Genomic DNA, 22648 nt, shown 5'->3' on the forward strand with positions numbered 1-22648 from the left:
TGCTCTCCTGGCTGCGTGCTACCTTGTCTGTTAAGATATCACGGTGCCTGCTGACAAGTGGGATGGATCCTTGCCAAAGGACAGGGGTTGTCAAGTACTAATGGTTTTAACTGGCAAGTCTGTGCAACAGTGCAAATGTCGCCTCCTGTGCAGGAAGTCTTTCCGTGCCAGTACTGAACTTTGGCACCACATGCCTCCAAACATTTGATCACGCCTGCCCGACACACGTATGTGTTGAATAATGGAGGAGGAAAGGGAAGGATAAAGTTCAAGGGCAGTATTGGTGCCCTGCAAGCAGAGCCTGAATTGCACTGGGCACTTTGGAAACTCGTATGAGAGGCACCCAAATGTCATTAGGTGGGAGATAATGGCAGTCCTCTACTTGTCCATTAGATAACAGCACCAGCAGGGCAGTGCTGAGTCTCAGCAAAGTGTGTTTGCATTTAACATAAAGATTGTGAAATTGACTCAGTCTGTAAGAAAAAGGAAGCCATAATACTGAATAATTAACATCTATATAAACATACAAAATTACTATTAACATATAAAACACTGATACATAGTTAATTTCTGTTTTGTGGGACAATGGAAAATAAATTCATACTTTCATGTGTGAAATTGCATAACCCCTGGGATTTACCTCGCCTGACTTCTCATGCTTAGTTCGTTAGGTCAGCTGAGTTCATGTCTAAAGGACTGAACTGTTTCGTAATTGCAATCTGGTATTATATGTTGTTTTTTTAAGAACAGGTTAGATAAATGTCTATCAGGAGTTACTTAAGAATAATTGGCACTGGCTTGGGTTAGGGAAAAGGACTCTTCAGCTACATATTGGATGCGGAAGATGGTTCAATGCTTGTGTTTTTCTGTTAAGATAGGAAAACCTGAAAGTAAAATGGCTAAAAATATGTGCATTGTCCAAGCTGAGAAAACACAGATAAAAATGAGAATGAGGGGAAAGAAAGTTAGGCTTGATGATAATATTTATACTATTTCAGCGTTTGAAAATACATTAAAGAAAATGCATATTTAAGATTTTTCACATGAATATAGATAGTACTATTCTGGACTAGTAGAGGAAAAAAGGGAAGAACTACTGGAGGGTCATGCAGGGCCTATTCTATACTCTTCCTGCAGTGATCTTTCCCTTTTTTAGCTACTATGAAGAACATCAAAGTAATATTTCATTGTGCAAAGTCAGCATCATAGCTTGGCCAGCAGAATTTCAGCTGACTTTGACTTTGTTGCATTTAATTTTTATAATGTTTTATTATTGTTCTTACAAAACTGCATTCAAAAATCAAAACAGAAAAAGCCTACCTGGCACACAGAGTTTCCGTTGTTAGCATTTTCCCAAGGAGTGGGTCAATACAAGAAACCATGAAGAGTAAAGCAGACTGCTGCGTGCTTAGCAGCAAAATTATAGAAAATGTAAGGTTAGTTTTAACTTTGCTTTGAAGCAGATTGTACTTTTAAGTAAAGATACACCAACTCCTAAAAATATACTAGGATGCATATAAATGTGCTGGATAAAGATGCAGAGTAAGTAAAATGGAAATTTAGACTTTCTGGTATGTTGTTTATTCCCCACAGGGGAAATGTTTTGGAGGAGCTCATACACCATTTAGTCTTCTGAGCTCCACTGGTATGGCATACTGAGTGTAGTCATTCTGCTCAGACTTCTAATTCAAGCTCCTGGTCTCCCTGGCTTTCCTGTGTTTTGGTTACACAAGACAGACTCCCTTATTAGGTGGCTCTGGACAGGAACCTAGCACCAGTAGTCTCATTATTCTTCCAGAAGAGCCTGGTTTTTTCTGCTGGTGAAATATGGAGCCTAAAAAAGGGGCTTAGTGCCTTCATGAAATTTAGGTGATCTGAACAACTCTTCTTTTTCTAAACTGATTGATTTTGGGCCTATAAAGCAGCACTTCTGGAGGACAGTGAATGCTTCTCAATCTATGCTTTTCTCCTTTTCGCAGCCTGCTGTCTGCTCAACTCATTTAGTACAAACTCTTTCTATCTTTCCACATGCCTTTATCACTGTTTGTACAAAAATCTGTACAGCTTGTGCTTAACAGAACAGCCTTGTATCTCTCTACTTCACTGATTCTCCATCTGTTCTCCATCCAAACCAAAGCTGAAAATTTATCCTTTGCTTTGCATAAATCTCTTCAGCATTTCTTCCACTGCTTTCAGTACTTTCAATTTTAACTTTACAGCCCTCTGATAGACACTACATAAGATAGTTCTGCACTGCACCCCTAAATCATTACCTGAAAACAAACATTTCTTAATTAATTTTTTTTTTCCATTTTAAGTGCATGTATGTGATGTAAGCACTTACTTTCATGTACGTAATAGTGTGTTCATAAATAGGAGGGCAGTGCTATGCTGTAACATTATACAATTTTAATTGATATATAGTATATTCTTCCTAAACCTTCCTATAAAATTAAGTGTCCAAAAAGATGAACTGGGGTTCTCATTTGTTACCAGAATACCTGTGCTGGGTGATGATAGCACCTTTAGGCAGATTAGTTCCTACTTAGATTCAAAAACCCTTGAATCATACAGCAGGGGAAAACAATGCCACCAAAGTGTAACAAATCCAAAAGTTCATTAAGCATCACAGAAATAAGTTCTTGAATTTTACAGCCAGTTATTCCCTGAAACTAATTGTTTTGTCATCTAAAAGTTTATTTGCCTCTTTTGTATCTCCACCAAACCAAATCAAGCCAAACCAAACTTTGATAGCCATTCAAAGAAGCTGCTTTCACTCCTGATCTTCTCAGCATTCAGATTGTTTTATAGAAAATACAGGAAAAATTAAAATGGTAATGTGACAGACTGACAATGAAATGTCTAGTGATAATTATAAGTTCTGAGGCATCCTTGATGCCTAGATACTTGCTGATCTCTTCTAGTTAAGATTTTCAGTTTCTCAGAATTCCCCTTTTGGCTGTTGCAACAACACTAAGGCATGAAGATGACAAAAGGTGGAACGTGAGTATTTCTCTAGCAGTGAGGAAGTCTTTTTGAATATTTTGTATAATGAACTCAAAGCAACTATCCAGTACAAATAAAAGCATCGTGGTATGTTGTCAACCTGATAGGCTCAATCCCATTTTTCCTCAAGTTCATACGTTTAGAGTGCTGGAATGTTCCATTTAACATATTTTTTTTTGTGTTTCATTAGCCTCATTTCAAGTGGACCAAACTATGGGACTATCACCCATAGAAGATACTATTTGAGAGAGAAGTTCCCTTTTAGTTCTTCCTTTAGTTGAGCCTAAGTATTCCTCTAAAATATATCCTCCCATCATTCTAGTTAGTTATGATTAAGTTTTATTTTACTTGGCCATAGCGTAAGTATTGTAAATACCAGATACTGTTGTGAGACACAAGGATGTTGTTCAAGTGGATTTGCAGGACTAGAAACATCTGCTGCTTTGAAATGTGCTATGTCATTTAGAAATCTGATAATGTCTTCCTTCACCATACTAAGTCTGTGAACCTGTGTTACTTACTTGATTTTGATGATTTGGGCTGATTTTAGTGAAGGAAACCATTACTTTATCCAAATTTTTAAAGCAGTAATAATACAAATACCTTTTTGAACACAATTTTAACGCAAAGTAGCAGGCAATCCAATTAACAAAATAACTGCAAAGTAATAGGTGTGTTTAATAGTTAAAAGGTCAGATTTAGTTTGGGTTTTGTTGTTGTTTGTTTGTTTGTTTGTTTTTTACAAACTGGAGTGATCCTTGAGGCTGCTTAAAAAGATCTTTGCAAACAAGGTAGTACAAATATACCCAGCTACTTTGCGTACCTGCTGCTGTAGGTGATTTAGAATGAGTATTCCTTTGTCTCTGGGATGATACTTGCATGAGAAGGACATTATTTAGTTCAATGAATTGAAACTGTTTCCTTACTGCAGGAATTGAAACTGTTCCTCGTGAGATTTCTGGCTGTATCACTGGAATGATACTAATGCCAAACTTCCAAACCCGTTAAGTGTCTTCAGGCCATAGATCTACCTTCTCCATCCAGCCTTGGTATGGCATGAAGTCTTGGATTTTAGCATATTTGTGCCCTATAAATGGGCTTGCCGTGGTTCCCCAGCAGGGAAAAAAAGACTCTCCAGGAGTATCAACAAGACCCAAAATGCACAGTATGAAAAATAAGTCTTAATAGTAGCTTAAATAAGTCTCAGCCCCTTTATGTTTCCCTGAGTGTAGAGGGTGAAGTAGGAATGCCTTTCCATGGTTTTGCTGGGGCCTGTCCAGCAGTACAAAACCCTAGGCCTCACACACCTGGCTGCTCAGTACACTTCACCCATCTCTTTGCATTTAGAGGAAGAAAAGTTAGGGAGTTCATTCAGTTCTTCCTTTATGCCTATTTCTGTCGCCATAATCATGATAGTTAACGTCCATGAATCTGTCTGCCTGCTTCTCAGATGTATCTGTATTGCCTCTTGTCTCTGAGGGCGAGGTTCATCTGACTGTAAATGTTTGTATTTACACTAGTCACCCTACCTCGCTTTTTTCAGTCAGTGGAAAGAAATAGGCACTTATTTACTTACTTAATAGGGATGGTTCACCACAATCAGTTTTAGGAATCTATGTTAGGGCATGAGTAATCTGCTGTAGAAGTGCTTTTCTTTTTTTGGCTGATTATACGGGAGTCTAGATGACAAGTTCAGTGTAGACACCTGCGTTTAGCCAAATGAAACTTCAATGTCTTTGATCCTTAATTTACCTTGCAAGGTTTTTTATTTCTCTTCCGTGTGCATGTATAAATCTGCATGCTGTGTAAGACACTGAGAGGAAACAGTGATGCAGCTTGTTTACTAATTGAACATTTTCATATAAAAATTACGCATTTCTGAAAATGTTGCAGGTTTCCATGGGATCCAACTGAAACAGCAAAGAGCCTGAAGCAGTTTTCTTTTTTTTTTCCCTTCCCAGTTTTCCTTAATATATATAAATGCTCTTTAGGTGTATTTTCTTCAGCTTTTGTGTGGACTGTGCACCTGTATTAGCTGGATTTGTTGTTACTGCATGACTTTTAGCATAATATTGTTTCTCTAAGAACATCCTGACCACAATTAAAGTAGAGGCTAGTCTCTCTGCTCCAGTCCGCTGGCAGCCATTAATAACAACAGCAGTGGTAAACTTCACTCTAGGTCTGAATCCTTCAGAAGAAATCATAAGGGTCCAGCCAACCCTAGGATTTAGCTATAGTGTAACCATGCCACAGATTTTACACTTAAAATACATTGAAAATAGTGAAGACAGCTTTCTAGTCGTGCAGTTTGTGACACTGCAGAATGTCTTTGTATTGTAGTAGAAAAGAAGGTCATTATGTTCTTTGGTCAGAAATTATGTCACTCTGCTTGGTGGTCGCATTGGAACGTTTTTTTTGTAGGAGTGACCTCCACAGACTTCTGAACTGTCAGTTCCATCCCTTATTATTATCTCTTGTGTTGCTTTGAATATTAATGGCACAAAGCCGTCCTTGTCTGCAGTGAGCACAATCCAAGAAGAGCCTACAAAAATTAAGCAAAAAAAGAAAATGAGTGTGCTGCTGTGGTTACATAAAATGTACAAGCATGTTTTAAAAAGTCAGTCAGCAGGTGAGCAGAGCAGGCTTTCTTTTTGTACACTAAAGCCTTGTTACGCTAATGATATTAAGCTCTGACAATCCATGCTAAACACACCTTTGTGTAATTGCAAAGGGGGGGCTAAATGAAAGGTCTTGAAAGGTTTGAGGCATTTTGTCCCTTGTTTAAATTAAGTTAAAAAACAAGGTGCATCTTTGCTAGTTCTGATAAACTGTAAGTATTTCCATTTTCTGAAAACTCAGACAGCCTTTCCATGCTGACTTTTGTTCTGCTGACATCTACTTCTGCTTAGCCTTTTTGCTCATGTGCTCTACCCAAATGATGAAGAGATCATAAAACCTGAAAAAGTTGGCGAAGCAAGTGATCGTACTGTGTTTGTTCTAGAAGGAAGTAGGGGTTTCCATCTCCTTTACTGTCAAGCCAATATTGTTCAGTATGTTTTCACATTCATATAGCAAAGGGAAGTTAGACCTTGAAGGTGATTTACAAAAGCTGATATAATACAATTTCTTGTCCTTTAATTATTTATCAAATCTTCTCATAAAGAAGAGGATGAACAACATCTAAATACATTTTAAATATTGTTTTTCTGAAAAAAAAAAAAAGAGTCAAGATTAAAAACCAAAGTCATCAATATCATTCAGGTTCTGTGTTGCACAGAAGCAAAAAAATAAACCTGCCCCCCTTTGTTTTTTGCTTTCCTTTGCAAATCAGCTTGACATTGAAGCTTTTTTTTTTCTTTTCCTAGTGATTCATTTGTTTCCTTTTGGACTGAATATTGCAGTTCTTGTAGAAAATTGTGAATTCTCTGTTTGTCTTTTTTTTCAGTATGATATTTTATGAAAAAGAAAAAAAAATCTGTGGCAACTAAAAAGCATTGTAGGAGCCCTTTATCACACATTTTTCTTCGAGCATGTGATCCTGTCATTACTGAGCAGGGGTGTTAGCTGGTATCTGAGGTAGAGAAAGCCCTGTTATGTTCTGTTGTTGAAATTTTTAATTTTGGGAAGTAGAACTATGCTTTGAAAAGGAATGTGAAAAAAGGAACTGTAGAACATCCGGAAGAACCATGCTTAATTTTTGTCAGTCATAACAAAGCATGTTCCTGGACAAGGCAAATCTCCCCTCCTTGTACTATTAACAAAGCACTTTTCCAGGCTGCTACACTATTGCATATTGTCATGTCACCTGTTACATCATAAGAAGATTGTAATTCCAAACCATGAATCTTTAATCTTCTACTCTTAGTACTTTCTTTCTAATTCTGGACAGACTTCAGATTCTGTAAGCGGTGGGCCTGAAAGTGGAAATTCTGCTGTCCAAACCAATAGTTACGTTGTTGGTTAAATTGACAGAGCATACTCTTTTGTCTCACTCTTCGGACTTTTTATTTTCATCCGTTGAAATGTTTGAAATTCTCTGTGTCATTGATAATACTTGCTTTGAAGCATATCCCACAAAATATTTCAATGGTGGAAAAACCTTGTGCAGAATGGAATGCCCTTTTGCTATGCACAGTTCTGACAACGATGACCCGCTGAAAAGAGAGACCTCTGTGTGCAAATACCAGGCCACGCTATGACAGGCTATATTTAGTGCAGGTAATGGTATTAAAGTCCTGGGCTTAAAGTGCACACGATGAGGCCAAGTTCATTGCTTGTATAACTCTCATGATCTTAATAGCCTTGCTGTGGTTATGAATTTGGCCTACAGTTATGAACTTCTTTTTCCCAATATATTCCAGTTTATTCATAGTAAAAAATTCCAGGCTGTCATTGCAATACAAGCACGCTCTTCATTACATCCCCTTTAATTGTACAGTTTTAAAGGATGGGAGTGATATTTTTAAACATCACATTTAATATTCATGCCTTGTGGCAAAGGAAAGATTTAGGAATATAAACCTGTATTGGTCAGAACTAAATAAAGAGCTAAATAACTATTGCTGCCCCAAACCTGACAATTTTGCAGGATTTTGGTGAGTTTTAGAAATATTCTTGTTTCAGATGTTCTTTTTTTGCTGTCAACAAACAGACTCAATTTCAGAAAAGCTGAGCACCACTTTGAACAGAAAGAACAAGAAGTTAGGATGATTTTGAGACGTTCTCTTTTTGATATCTCTGAATTCTAATGCATGAAATTGAGGAGTAGTGTTCTGCTAATTAAATATTAAATATTCAACTGTTAAATAGAGCTGAAAATAGTTTTTCTCAGGCCCATTATTTATTATTTTCATACTGAATTCTAAACCTCTTTTTTTCACTATGGCATTTGTTTCCAAAATCCGGAGCTGGAAGTTCAGGCCAAAAATGGTATCCTCCTTGCCCCGCAAAGCTGCATGGTGTTACTGCAGAAGCCTGCTGGGAAATAGCTCAACAGCAAGTAGAGTTTTTTCATATATGCCTCCACTGTACTGTACAGTCCAGAGAGATTGCTGACAAAAATATGAAACCTGCATATCCTTATCTTCTGGAACAACTCTCAGAAACTGCTGTAAGCCAGGGGAAAACCGAAATGGCCCAATGTGTCTTGGACAAAGGCAGCTCAACTGTTTTGTGTTGTGTTTCTAGCCCCTTTTCTTCATTCTTGTGGTCTCATCAACAACACAGAGATAAGCAGAATATGAATGGCAGAATAGTGCATATTTTACATCTCTTTTTCACACTGTCCTTGGTGCCAGCACCAGTAACATCCCAGGCCTGGTTCATTTTTTATCAATAAGCCTACTATAAAGCAGTCTAGTATGTAACCATCATTACTTAGAAAACTATCGCTTATGTTATTATTTTCCTTTTTTATTTCACCAACAGTTGAATTCATTTCTCATAAGACAGAGCACACCGATTAAGCCAATGTGTCTCAGCCTGTCAGAGGCTGAGATAAGGGGCAAGACAGAGAGTAATTTATGGATCTCTCAGTGTGGAAATCATGCAAGGAGATCATAATTACAGACAACTATGGTGCAGTGTAAGATCATAATATATTTAGACTGTGATGAGAAAAGCCATCAGAAGCTTTATAGAGAAATGTCTGAAAAATAACAGTATGTGTGTTGCTGAAAAGTGAGCATACGTGGACAGGGACAAGGTAATTCAGAGACCAGTCTGGGGCTAGGATTTCCCTAGCTGCTTCTGTCCTTACAAGTTAATTGCTGGTGGGTGGTAGAAATATGAGATTGGCAAATTAGAACATTGAGATTCATTGTTTATCTTAAACTAAAATAATCCCAATTGCTACATGATACATATATATATCCTATTCTGAGAATAAATTTTTCTCCAACCTATGCTATATTGTCAGGTCTGGCATATGCTTGTAAAGATGGGCAAAGCAAAATGCCAAAAGGTCTCAAGGAAGTACTTGTTTCTATTTTTTCTATTAACAGTGGACTGATTATTTTCTCAGCCTTCCTCTGTAGAGGCATCTAACGTGTTACTCTGGTAATTGGTAGTTCTGCAGTTCCTCAGCATTTAAGTGACTTCAGGAGACACTCTGCTGTATTTCAGAGAAAGGAAAACACTTATAAAAAACAGTTAGCTATCTCAGTTTACTACAGTGTGGGGTAATTATTCTACCACAAATGCCTCTTTTACGCTAAAAATCTCAGGTGAAACCAGATACCAGAAATAAAAAGAACATACCATGTTTCATTTCAATAACAGGAAGATCAAACAGCTGCTGGACTAAATTCAAATGGATCTTGCCATCACAGAGTAGAACATCTTTTGTTTCTTCCGTAACTGCTCCATTTGAAAAACTTTTCTTCAAATGCATATATGTAAAAGAAAAGATCTTGTTAAAGGCTTAGACATTGTGCTTGAGTTCTTTTAACCATTCCTCTGCTCTTACTGCTTTCAGTTCTTTAGTCATTTTGCTTTTTCTTTGTCTGTCTTTGCTACAATTTATTGATGACACCATCATGCAGTGCAATCTCATAGTCCCCCATGAATAGGACTGTGCCTCTGGTTTTTGCTTTGTGTGTTTATGCAGCTCAAAACTGCATCAGCCCTGTATAGATACTGTATTAGGTCATGCACATGTGTCAGTTGGGCCTTTCTGCCTGAAGAGTCAGTTCAGTGGAAGGGAATATATCATGCCTGGAATAAAGTTGTCCAAGATGCTACCAGAGCAAATGAAAACTCTGCTCAGTTTCAGTTGTACGCGTGGGTGGTTTGGATAGTCATCGGTCAGCTATTCCAGACCCGTAAAATAACCTCAGTTCTGGCACAGAGAGAATTGCAGAGAGACTGGACATAGCCACAGTCTCTCTGAAAAGCTGTTATAACTAGGTAGCTTGGGAATCCTGTGACTTTCTTTGAGAGAGAGGGAATGTATGGATTTACAGCCCTGGAATTTGCTTTGACATTCACTAAAAGAACACCCTTGAATATAAAGGTGGCATATTCGTGCTTCATGAAGTTTAGCTGGCCTTGAGAATCGACACCTTTGTGTTCTGTCATTTGGATTACTCCAAAGTGCAAGGACCACAAAATAGTTGAGCTAATATGGCTATGGAGTGGATATATATTTGCATTTATATTTTCCTATCTGCTGTCATTTGACAGTCATTTTAACATTAAAAATTTTCCCATGCTCAATGCCATTATCAAATGTATGTGAATTGGACATTTTCTTCTAAATAATCTTGCTATACTTTGCCCTGTTAATTTAATTTTGTTCTTCCCTCTCCATACTTTCCACCTGTATAGTTCCTGTGTGTTTTGGGTTTTTTTTTTTCCTTTGGCATTCTTTATGTTTGCAATACCCCCAGATTTAAGATATTTGTTATTTGAATGAACAGTCTGTTTATCCCATTTCCTAGACCTTTCTGTTTTGTACATTCAGAAGAGATCCAACTTCATGTTTTAGAATGAGTTGAAAGGTGTCATCTGTCCTAACTCCTGTTCTAGTCCTACCCTGTTTGTCTCTGCCTCATACCCTTGAATCTCTCCTGATAAAATGAAACTCACAGTTGAATGAATTCACAACTGCATCTTCTATTTCTGTGCATAGTAATCTAACCTTTGACTAAATAAATATCTCTTTTAATGCTTGTCTTCATTTCTAATTGTGCTGTCTTTTGACTCAGTCGCTCTCTCAGTGAACACGTGCTTTGTTGCTGTATAACAACCTTTCTAAATCAATCACTTTCATTTTTCCATACATAGTATATATGCTGTCATGCAATCACATTGGATTCTGTAAATCAGAATGTCTGCTGACTGTTGCAGAAGTATTTTTCCCCACTCTGTCATAAATTGGCCATGCAGATAGTCTGTGGCTCATTGTTATTTATTTACATATTGTGATTGATTGAAGATGTAAGAACTGCAAAAATATTTTTCCATTAAAAATGTAAACTTTCCAGCTTTTGAAGGTCTTCTCATCTCTTTCCCCATTCAAAACAGCCAGAAATGTGTGGCTGTGTAATTAATAGGGAAATACCTAAGGAGTGCATCAAAGAAGTATCATTTGCTTAGTCATAAACCTCTAGTAACTTTTTATTACAGCTGTAACTATATAACAGAATTTCTCTGTCATTTTTAGGTCTTTTCAGAGTATATAGTACTATATTCTATTGAACCTAAATATACTTAAAACTCAATGGTCTGAATGTTCAGCAATGAGCGTATGCTTTTCATTTACATTGCAAAGGTGCTATTTGCCTGTACAGGTATTTGTGCAAAGCTTCTCATTGCTGCACATTGTGGATTAGTACATCTAACAACTATTTCATTTTCCTGAATTTAGATTGAAATAACAGAGTTCATTCAAACTTCAGTTAATGAATTGTAGAAAAAGCTGGACTGTAAATGAGACAGGCACATTGCCTTGACCTGAGTAGTTCATTTTTACATGTAGGTGTGTTTCAACTCAAGAATAATCAGAAAGCAATCTAGCTCTTGCCTCTGTTGACTTGAAATCAGTTGAATGGAAATGTATGATGAGGATGACTTCGTTCTACTATGTTTGCTCCTTAGCCTTGCAAGTTATTATTGGAACAGCCATTAGAACTGGAGGACTTTTTTGCATATACAAAACTACATGGCATCTGTTTTTTATGCTAACCGCTTTTTCAAGTACAGACCTCAAAGCTTAAGTCTCAGAGCTGTTTGTCTTTCATCACTTGTGAGGATTCATATTAGCTATTCTCTCTGTCTTTGACATATACTTCTGTTTATAATGATAAATTTAATCATGTTTACATTTATTTTTGTCTGCTGGCAAATTCTGTCAGGTCAAGAATCTTTCTCTGTTTTAATATTCTAATTATTTAGCTTTTTTTGTTAAATGTTTAGTTTAAGTGATGATAACATGCCTTCTCTTTGAGGAATATGTTCACACCTGTCATATCGTATATTAGCTGTTTCAAACCCATGCTTGCTTGAGAGGTAGGTAACTGTTAGTATTCCCTTTTTATCGATGATCAAATCATTACACAGGAAGATTAGGAGACTCACTCAAGGCCATGCAAGTAATTTGTGACAGAGGTAGAAATACAACTAGAATCTCACCTCAGTACTTCCTATTTTCGTGCCTTAACCCAAAGATCATTTTCTAGTCAAATCTAAATTTAATCGACCTCTTCCCGAAATAGGTCTGTCTGGTTTTGCTGTGTTGCTGTTTGTTTCCAATAGAAGCCAGAGGACTTGCCATTTTCAGATTAAAACCCTTCATGTTAGTTGGTTTATCCTAAACCAAAGTTTATTGGTAGACTAAGAACACATTAATCACAGAGGAAACAAATATATTTCCACATACATGAGTGGATATTTTCAGATTAAGTTTCTTTAGGAAACTTCCAGTAGTGTGTCACGTCCAACTATCCCTCAACAAAAATCCAACAGAAAGAAACCATCAGTTCAAGAACTTTGTATGGGTCAACCTGCCCCTTGGTGAGACTTTATAAGCCTATAAAGGGTCTTCTGGCCTGCAGCCAGCCCATCAAAGCGTTGCCAAACTGTCTTTCAAAACTCGTGTTTTGAAATATTTGGGAAGAAAATAATTTACTAAGGTAAAAATGGTTCCTGGGTTAGACATTATAGACCATATGTCTGCACGATAAATAAATTTGTCTTTTATCACTTTTTTTGAAGCCCACTGAGCAGTCAGCTAGTTCTGCCTCTTGACTTTTTCACTATTTATCTCATGTTTCCCAATGCACTGTCTGCACTTGCCTGAATGCTGAGATCATCTTCATGAACTTAAATTCAGCGACTGATGAAACAGTGTGGTAAATAAGAATATGCTACCAATCAGAATTGTTTTTGCTAACCATGGGTTAGTGATCAGTTGCAGGTTGAATGTCTCTTTCTTGCACATGGATGTCTAGGTATGCAAGATGTTTTCCAGATGAGGCCCCATGGCTGTGCTGCCCAACAGTGCGTTCCTTACTGGATGTTCCTCAGGATGTACCCACAGACTGCCTTTGCTTTTTTCATAAATGTATCACATTTTTGATTCATAGTCATCACTTCACATGTGCAAGGTTTTGTCATCCTTGGTTGTTTCCAGCTAATGTATACCCAGTTTAGAGCAGAAATTCCTTCTATTAATCCTGGAATATATCACTATGCACTTCATACAAGTTAATGTCAATCCATTTTTTTTTTATTCTAGATGCTAAGGTCGTCAAATTACAGGTGCAATATCGTGATCCTCTGTTGAATACTTCTCATCCTACTGCCATACGCAGATTTTATTAGCATATCTCATCAGATCATTAATGAACCTTTTAGATTAGCCTGAAGATCAGTCATGAGAAAATCCTCTGGAAAATTTCCTCCATTTTCTTTTATATTACTATAACCATTTACTATCTTCCTTCTAGATAATTCCTTAACCATTTTATGTTTCTTCTATTAATCCCAATTCTTTGCTGTTGAACAAATAATTTCCCCGGTGGCACAATTTCAAGTGCTGAATTACAGATATTTTAAATATTCTTCCTATCCTTTGTGTTAATAATCTGTTATTTTATGAAGGAAAGGTATGAGGCTAGTCAGTCACACCTATGCACTGTAAGATGAATAGTGCTGTAGTTACGTAGAACTCTCTTTTCATTTTCTTAAACCCTTGATTTCAGCTCTTTGTATTGTGCTTCAATGGTAATTTCAGTTTAGATATCTTAGTACCCATTAGTCAGCTTGCTTTTGCCTTGCCTCCACATTCGCTGTGTGGGATGAGAAAAACAGTAAATTAAATAGATGTGGGGGTTCTGGCCCAGAAGACAATGAAAAGAGAGTTAGATGGCTAAGGAAGAGCACTGAAGAAGAATGAGAACTATGATTTTTGACATTCAAAGTACTCTGTCACATTAAGCCTTGTGCAGCATAGTCACAGGTAGTATTAATTGTATTAATTAGGTTTGGCAGCCTGCACTGCTCCCCTTTCCTGTCATGATTTCTACTGTTACTGTGATTCCTGTTTGATTTTTGGTGGATCCTGATTTTATTTTGGTAGAGATCTTAATATCTTTGCTTGCCCTAATGTGGGACATTCCAATTGCAACCCTAATTGACCTGTCAGAGAAGCATAAACCTGTAAAATGTTTACATTGGAGGAGATCGGCGGTGCTCAGGGGTGCTTAAATCCCAGTGCAGTTTGCATTTATGGTGCATATCGGCATTTCAGATGGTGTGATGCTAGGATTTCTCTGCTCTTGGCTCCCTGTTAACAGTTCTGCAACCACTGTTTCAGGTATATTGTCATCTAAGATACAGCCTTTGTCCTCGTGCTTGTGCTTCCATGGTCTTTGTGCTTTGAGTGTGGGGTTTTTTTAAACTCAGATCTCTATTTTCTTTGCACAATACAAAAAACTTGGATTAATTTTTGACTTTACAGATTCCTTTTCCTTTGCGTCTATGTATCCAACAAACAAATAATCTGCTCTAACAAAAGGTATTGTGTCTCCTCTACAAACCTGGCTTGTCTGCTATTGATCAGTTTCAGAACATTCTTGTCAGAATTTGTTCTTAAATTCCTCAACCTTTGCTCAAAATGTTATCCGTGCATTAATCACACCTTCTCTTGACTACTGCAGGTCTTTCTTTTATGGTCATCCTAAATCTCTTCCTTCTAAACTTCAGGGTGGCTGACTAGTTTCTTACTCCAGGGAGCAATCATATCACCTTCCTCTTCCATCATTTTCATTACTTTCTTCCTACTTCTCAACCCAAGCCAAAATTGCCCTTTGGATTTCAGAAAGGTTCATGGTCTTATTACAGCTGATCATTGCATCCTGATCTTTTTTTTTACTGTGCCACCCTTATATTTCCCTTCTTTATCTCTACTTCATGTACTTCTATCAGAAAAACTTTATTGCCATATGTTTGCATCCTTTCTATTCATCTCCTAGCTCTGTGTAAAAAATGTTTATTTTATAGATGGCCTTGGCAATAAAGTTTCCCATAGTAAATTGTATGAAGATGCTATAAAAGTACAAATTGACTTGTGTACAGTTATTAATGAGTGCTAAGAAAAGAAAATCATGGTGACTAATTGCCAAAAAGATATTTATTTTCTGTTTAATTATGCAACATATGCTCTTAGTGATATAGACTTTTGACATAATACCACTTGTGAGCAAAATCTAGGAGTTTTAAGATATTCTTCAGATTAAGAAGAATCTTACTCCTGCTGGAGAGGGTTGCCTAAATACCATTAATTTCAAATACAGATTGGCTTTATTTCCACTGTAATTAGCTTTTGAATGAGGGTAGTTTAAATATTCTGCAGCTGTTTCTTTTCTGGGGGAAAGGATGATAAAAGTATCTTTCTGCAAAATTCAACAGAAACAAATCTGTGACAGATCCTCGTCCCTTTTTTTTTTCATTTTAAATAATAGCCTCTTATTGCATCTGTCTGTCTCCCACTTTATTCCGAATCACAAGTCTGTATGTGATGAAAGAGCAATAATATTTGCTTTTCAGGGTTGAATGATCAAGTCACCTCTGGTGGCTGAATACCATTACACGAGTGATAGTGCAGTGACATTTGCAAAGTGTGAGTGATCATGTTTTTCTTTTATGGCTATGGGATACAAAGAATATAAATTCTGGCAGTACTGCATGGATGTGACTTTAGAGGAGTTATAGGTAGGCTAGCACTAACAGAATAAACAAAGGTTTTCAAAACTATTTAGTGAGCAGACATTATGCATTATTAAGTAAATACACATTCTGTTTTATATTATGGTTTTTGAAGCAGAACTGGAAACATACATAAATATGTCAATAGTGCTTCTGCACAGCAGTGTTCGTAATTGCCCATTAATTATTGCTACATTTTTATCTATTATGTTTTAAACTTTCCTTTTATGTTTTTTAATGCATAAATATGGTTATGCAGTACTGATCGTTATATTTTATAGTACAATAGATTTCTCAATCAAGATTGAGCCTCTGCCATGCTGGGGATTATACAAACACTTAAGAAGACATGCACTTGGCAGAAAAAGTTGAAAGATAATGGCCATATTATTGACTGGACTGCAGTGTTCCTAAAGCTTAGAATGTTTTCCACGAGCTAATATTTATATCATAAGGCAATAAAGTGATTTCCTGACTTTTTGCACTGTGAACACAGAGCCTCGCTGGAACCCACAGCCCAGCTGCTCTCTGAGCTCACAGAGCACTAATCAGCTCCTGACGGAGGAACAAGGTTCAGATGTCTGAATCCAAACTAATCAAAACAACTATTTTCCGAGAAAATTATTAGCTGCCTATGAAGCAAGTCTTTCCCTGTCTGTCTGGAGGCCTTTTTGCCATCAGTCTATTTTTCATTATTTTTTGGCATCAGAGTGTGATCCTGTTAGATTTCAGAAGAGGGGTTGAACTGTGCAAGGAAGTAGTTGTGAGACTTACACAGGAAAGCTACCTATTGGAAATTAAGTGGCACTTTTTCTGAGTCATTATAATGGGGCACTAGCCGTGCTTTCTGCTGGCTTAATGTGAAACTAACCTGCTCACATAAATAAGAGTCTTCCTTTTCAAATGTAGCTAGTCTAGCAGTATTTTACAAGCACTAATATTTTTTTCTTCCAAAGAAAAAAGCAAGATAATTAATTTTTACTGCTTGTGCAGGCAAACGTACACAGTGATTTCAGATCTTAGATTAATGTTACATGTCTCAAACAAAACTTGGAAAGGTTAATCCGATCGAAACCAAGAGATAGAACTGCTTGCTAAATAAATAAGTTGATTTATGTTAAGAATCAGAATTAATTTGAACATGCTGGAGAACAGAAGGGCTTTCTTCTTGGCAAATAAAATCCTAAATTATTTAAAATAGACGTTGCTTTTTTAATCAGATTCTGTATAATGTATTCAAGTTAAATTATTGACTAATTCAGATCAAAAGCTTTGCTTTTATCCAGAGTACCTAACCTACTAGAACTACTTAAATGCCAAGTAAACAATTGCTAAAAACTAATGAGTATGTTTGAATTGAGTCACCGTTCCCTTAATGAGTGTTTAAGGAGGGGTACTTAGATGTCTGTATGGATTCCTTTGAAGTAAAAGGAAGTCAAATTTGTTTGAGAAGTACATTATTCAGCATCATCACAATGTAATGTAGTCCTTTGACATAAGGCTGCTTATGTTGCATTAGGTAAGAATGCATTTATAATTGGCATCTACATCCTGAAAGGGATGCCAATTTAGCAACAACACCACTAGCATCACCATAACCAGAAATATTATCAGTTTAACGTTACTTTTACTGATAATAGTACTAAGAATAATGTCCAGAAATAATCACCCAGCCTACATGACTTAGTTGAAATTCTTATTGAAGCCAAAAGGAATTTTGCCAAAACAAGGGTTGGTAGGAACATGATGATTTCATATTAATCTGTTTATTTAATGAAATTATAATTACATATTGACAGATTTTGGTTTGGGTTCTTTTTCAGAAAATTTGAAGTGGTAATATTTTTTACAAATTGAGTATGTCCAGCTCTGTGAAGATTAGTGGTGAGAAATTAAAGTAGAAATAAGCAAACTTAATGTCATGCCCACCTGAATTTTCCATAAATTGAGAATCAGAACTTTGTTTCAGTCTTCTTGAGAGCCTAGCTATCTTCAAACTTTGGATTTGAGCTTGGGTTTGAATTTATTATGTTTCTGGTGGGCTACTGTTCCACCCTACTCATAGGCTCATCTCTACACTAGACTAACATATGAACCTTTTGTACATTAACAACTGTTTAGCTTTGTTCTCTCTCTTTGACAGATGCACACAAAATCAGCTAGTATGCAAGACAGTTGTGCATAATCAAAGAAGAAAGAACAGAGGCAGTTCTCTCATGTGAAGCATCCTCTAAGTTACCCATATCATGCTGAGTTATTGTTTCAATGACAAATTATAATAGCATTTTAAATTAAACTTGGTGCCAAACTCAGCATACATTTCTCATGTGTTGGTAAGAATTAAGATGCATCTTCTTGATTGAAAGCTAAATAAATACGACATTGATTAAAATTCAGTGTCCTATCACAATAGTTTTAAGCTGACAAAAATGTTACCTGGTAAGTGATATGAACGACAGGTGGCTCCTGTGAACATGGATAGGCTAAAGATATCCTCCTCCCGTTTTTAGCAAAATCCGTTATTTCAGAAAGACTCAGTTGTAACTCATTGAAGCTGCCACAAAGTCTCTCTAAATTTCTAGATATGTGACTCATTCCTCTTTCAGTCGGCAAAATGTTGAGTTTAGAACTTGATGTTTCTTGGATCACACTGAACTGCACTTTAGGGGAAGTTGGTCTGCTGGAAAGAAGAGACACTGAACGATTGGTGGGTTCAGCATCCAGTGCTTCCAAGGCCACTGAGGGGTCACCTGGGAGCTTTTTTTCATCCAGGTCACTCACACTTGATGAAGAGCTCTGCTCATAACTAGGGGTCTTTCCTTCTTCGATAAGTCTTCTCCTGCCACTAGGAGATTTAATAACTGTTTTTCTTGGTGTTAACAGCTCCCTGCTTTGAGGTTGGTCTTCTGTAGCAAGATTTTCAAAGAACTTCCTTCTTCCAGGAATATTCACAGAAGATTCAAAGTTATAAATCATATTCTGCTTAGTCTCAGGCAATGCTGAAGAACCTTCTTCCAGCATGAGTTCTTTGATCATCAGACGCATTACATACCTGTCTGAACTTGAAGATGGAATGAGACTAGGCTCAGGGAACTTTTGCTTCCCGATCAGAATCAATAGGAGTTTATCTGTCAAAAAGCATAAGCCCTTTGGTCTTTCATTTTTTTCCAGCTGGATTTGTTGAATATGAGGCATGCAAGAAGACATTACTGAATACACCAAAACAATGTTAGAAGTATTAGAGGCTACTGCCACTATCTGAGCTCTAAGGTCAAAAGCCATTATATCAGGAACCAGAATACCTGGGATGGTGACTTTTCTGGTGGTGGTTACCTTCCTCTCAAAAGTCACCAAGATCAAGTGAGAAGAATCTTGACCATTTGTTGCTGCAGAGTCTTTGCGTTTCAGAGTAATAAGAGGACCAGGATCAGACCGACGGTGGTTTGCAAGGATGTGGGTTAAATCCACAGGACCTGACGAAGAAGAAGCAACTGAATCAACACATGATCTGTCTGAATCTGTGGACTTTCTCCGCAGGTCCAGGGAGTATTCCTCATCACCAAGCACCAGAGAAGACTGTGAGATTGAAGAACCAGTTTCTGTACCAGATGGCATATCAAATGCAATGCCTGCATTCAAACCACAGATATTATCTAAAGGAAGCTCAGTAGCTACAGCAATTTGGAAATCCAGTGTGGCTTCTATAGCACAGATATAACCTCCTACATCAAAGACCGGGCAAAAGGAGCAGGTATTTAGAGTTTTCTGAGCATCATCCCATATGTAAGAATGCAGGGCACTGCCTATAGCAACTACTAAACGATTACCATCTTTAGTCCAGCAAGCACAGTGGATGAGCCCACTGCTTTTGATATCTGCCTTAACTCTAGTATTGTCAGTGCGAACAGCATGCAAGACTGAAGCATCTCTTTTTGTAAGCACAGCCAAGACCTCCTTCTTCGGATGCCAGACACAGCCCTGGGAAAGCACTGGAAATGGCTCACCAACTTCACAAGTCTGAGAAATCAAGGGTTTGTTCTTCTCTGCAGTGCTGTAGCCCAGCTGCCAAACGCTAACGTGCTTTTTATGCTGAACAGCAAGCAGAGCTGGGGTGTCTGTAGAGCAACATGGGCCCCAGTAAAGCCCATGAACGTGTTCAAATTGACCAACAACACTCGAGTCTCCAAACCTTAGCTCTCCATTATGATAGTATAAAGCAGTCAGCATCACTTGCTTCCCATCTGTCCAGGCAATTCCATGCATGGGGTGGATGGCTTGATATAAAGCGTTGAGGCCAGTTCTCAGCAGTTTTGCCTTTCCCAGCTCCATCTTTTAAAGCTTTCTGTCTACTGGTGGTTCTTCCAAAGTAGAGAATCCATGGAATTTACTTGCAATTCACGATATAGAAAATTTTTTCTTGTATCTCCTTCCCTTTGTGTCCAGAATCAAGCTGGTTTTTCTGTTAATAATCCAAGAGCCTATATTGTGAACTCCTTCCCAGTAAGCCTGCAGCTGCTCTTCTAAGTGTAAATCCAAGTCAAAGCTGCTTTGCTATGTCTTTTCCTGGGAGGAGTTATCATCTTCATGTGATGGCTAGCGAGGTTTAACCAATTACTGTACGTTTTCATAGAAGTCTATTTTTAACTCTTCACTGCTGGGAGTATATTTAAAAATAACAGTCTAATACCTTGACCTTCAGTGAATGAAGGCCTTTGGTGAAGGCTAGTGAGAGATCATATACTGTTAAGCCTAAGTATTAAGCTACAGCCTGAAATAATGACCTGACACTTCTTTCAACCAGCCTTTGAAGGATAACAGGAGATTTAAACATACCTGAGAACTGCACAAGGCAGATTGCAATCTCTGATGGACATCACCTTTCAGAGATGCAAGATCCTAAGTGGCTATGAAAGGAAAATAGAAAAGGGAAATAATGCTCTGTTCTGTTAGTAGTTGAAAGAGAATTAAGGAAGGTGAGATTTAAAAAAAAAAAAAAAAAAACCAACCAAAATAGTCTAGAAGCAAAGACAGCTGATTAGTATTCATTTTACTAGGACAGATTTCCTAGCTACAAATATATATTGATTTATTTCTTGGTCTTCCCAGCCACCTGTATCTGAGGACTGTTCCCTCATCATATAGTCAAAATGCAAAGAGGAAGCCAAAATTTTCCTGTTTCCCTAAACTTTGCAGTTTCTACAATATGTAACATAACATGATGCAAACATCCTTGAGTTGACAAAGACCCAACCAATAAACTCATGTAACACTGTGGGGCTGCGTGAGGATACGCCAGTTTGTTTCAGCTGTATTGTTTCGGTACCAGTGCTTGTTCAGATGGACTGCCTTGGGTGTCTCCATTCTTCCCTCCTCAGTGCCTCCTTTTCTGGGGTTAGCTTGGACAGGGCTTGACCTTGGGTGTCTCCATTCTTCCCTCTTCAGTGCCTTCTTTTCTGGGGTTAGCTTGGACAGGGCTTGCATATCTCTGAACAGAAATTGTCAGGGTGGGATTCACTACTACTATTTTCAAAGCCCTAGAATATCTGAGACAGCCACACTGGGCTGGCAGATGTGGCATAGGACTTACAGGAGAGTAGTGCCATTCTGGAGTGGCAGCTGGCAGCAGAGATGATCCCTAGATAGTCCCTAGACTGTCTAAGATGGTATTAGAAGCTTATAGACAGGTAACCCTCAGCATCTTGTTTTGCCAGCATCTCCTTTCTGCTTTGATGTAACTCGTGTCTCTTGCTGTCTACATAAAAAAAAAAAAAGTGAATAAATTAGACCTGGGCAGAGGTTTACAAATTATCAGTCTAATTGCTGTGGTTAAAGATTTAAGACTTAGCTGTACACATTCAGCATCTTTGGCTGATTTATACTTTATATACTTTTATAGTACTACCTGGGAAAAACAGACCTCTTGTTGAAGACTGTTGGACCTCTGTTGTAAGATTTTTTTTAAGTATCCTTTTTTACACGTGTATTTACTGAGCATGATGATTACCAATAAAGAACTCCAAATTTATATAAAATAATACTATATTCTCAGTCAGAGTTTTTTGTAGATTATTTCATAAAGATTACATTCAAAATCAAGACTTTTTTATATTCATCAAGGACAAGCCAGCAGTGAAGACTGGAATAGGTAAAAATACGCAGGTTAGAAGATCCCTTTTTATGCAAGACTCCTAAATTTTTGGTCCCTGTCTGCTCGAAGTGAAACCATGGTTTTTAATTATTTTACCTTACCCATTGCTGACACAGGTGCCCAGGCCACGCTTAAGATGCTACACTGCCATATGTGTTTCACTACGAACTCTGACTATTCTGCACTTCCTCAGAGTGGTGGCAGGATTATTGTGTCATATATTAGTGGTAGCTTTATACCCATAGTAGTTATAAGGAATAGATCACATTAAAATACAATCCCAGCAGCTCCACAAATTTGCAGAATCTGTATAAGTATTTTTGTTTTGCTTTAAAATAATGCTGCTTCACTGCTTTGCTGTCTTCTGGATGTATTTTATTGAAACTGATAAAGCTATTCTTTAGCACAGCCATCTCATCTACATTCTGAATGGTGCTTTAAATATCCTAACAACACTATGTTGCAGCTGGATTCTAGCAACCTAAAATGTGTTTTGGATGCAGAAACTTCTGCCTCAGTATGACTGAAATGCTCAGAGGATGTTTCACTAAGGATGATGTGTGTTCTGCCAGCTATGCAGAGTTCTTGAGATCATGGAGTACTCATGTGGAAGAGTGGACTTTCTTTGCTGTTTTTTTTTCATTTCGTCATCTCTCACAGCACGCATCTGCTCTTCAGCAGTGCCTGTGACATTATCAGAGGGCGATGCAAGGCTGAATCTAGGAGATTTGCCAGTAACAGAATAATCTTCAATTTTAAAATTAAAGACTACCCACAAACACTGAG

At 37.5% G+C, this 22648-nt stretch overlaps 1 protein-coding gene across 1 annotated transcript; it reads right to left on the reverse strand.

The window, feature by feature from the left end:
* Window positions 1–5381: 5381 nt before the first annotated feature.
* Window positions 5382–20043, reverse strand: LOC104459688 (WD repeat-containing protein C2orf44 homolog). The gene is made up of 3 exons (XM_010085482.1): window positions 18151–20043; window positions 9265–9385; window positions 5382–5548 (listed from the first exon to the last, which is right to left on the reverse strand). The coding sequence occupies exons 1-3, from the start codon at window positions 20041–20043 to the stop codon at window positions 5382–5384; spliced, it is 2181 nt and encodes a 726-aa protein (XP_010083784.1).
* Window positions 20044–22648: the final 2605 nt, after the last annotated feature.

The sequence above is a fragment of the Pterocles gutturalis genome, unplaced genomic scaffold, assembly GCF_000699245.1.
Source record: "Pterocles gutturalis isolate BGI_N339 unplaced genomic scaffold, ASM69924v1 scaffold8245, whole genome shotgun sequence".
Lineage (NCBI taxonomy): Eukaryota > Metazoa > Chordata > Aves > Pterocliformes > Pteroclidae > Pterocles > Pterocles gutturalis.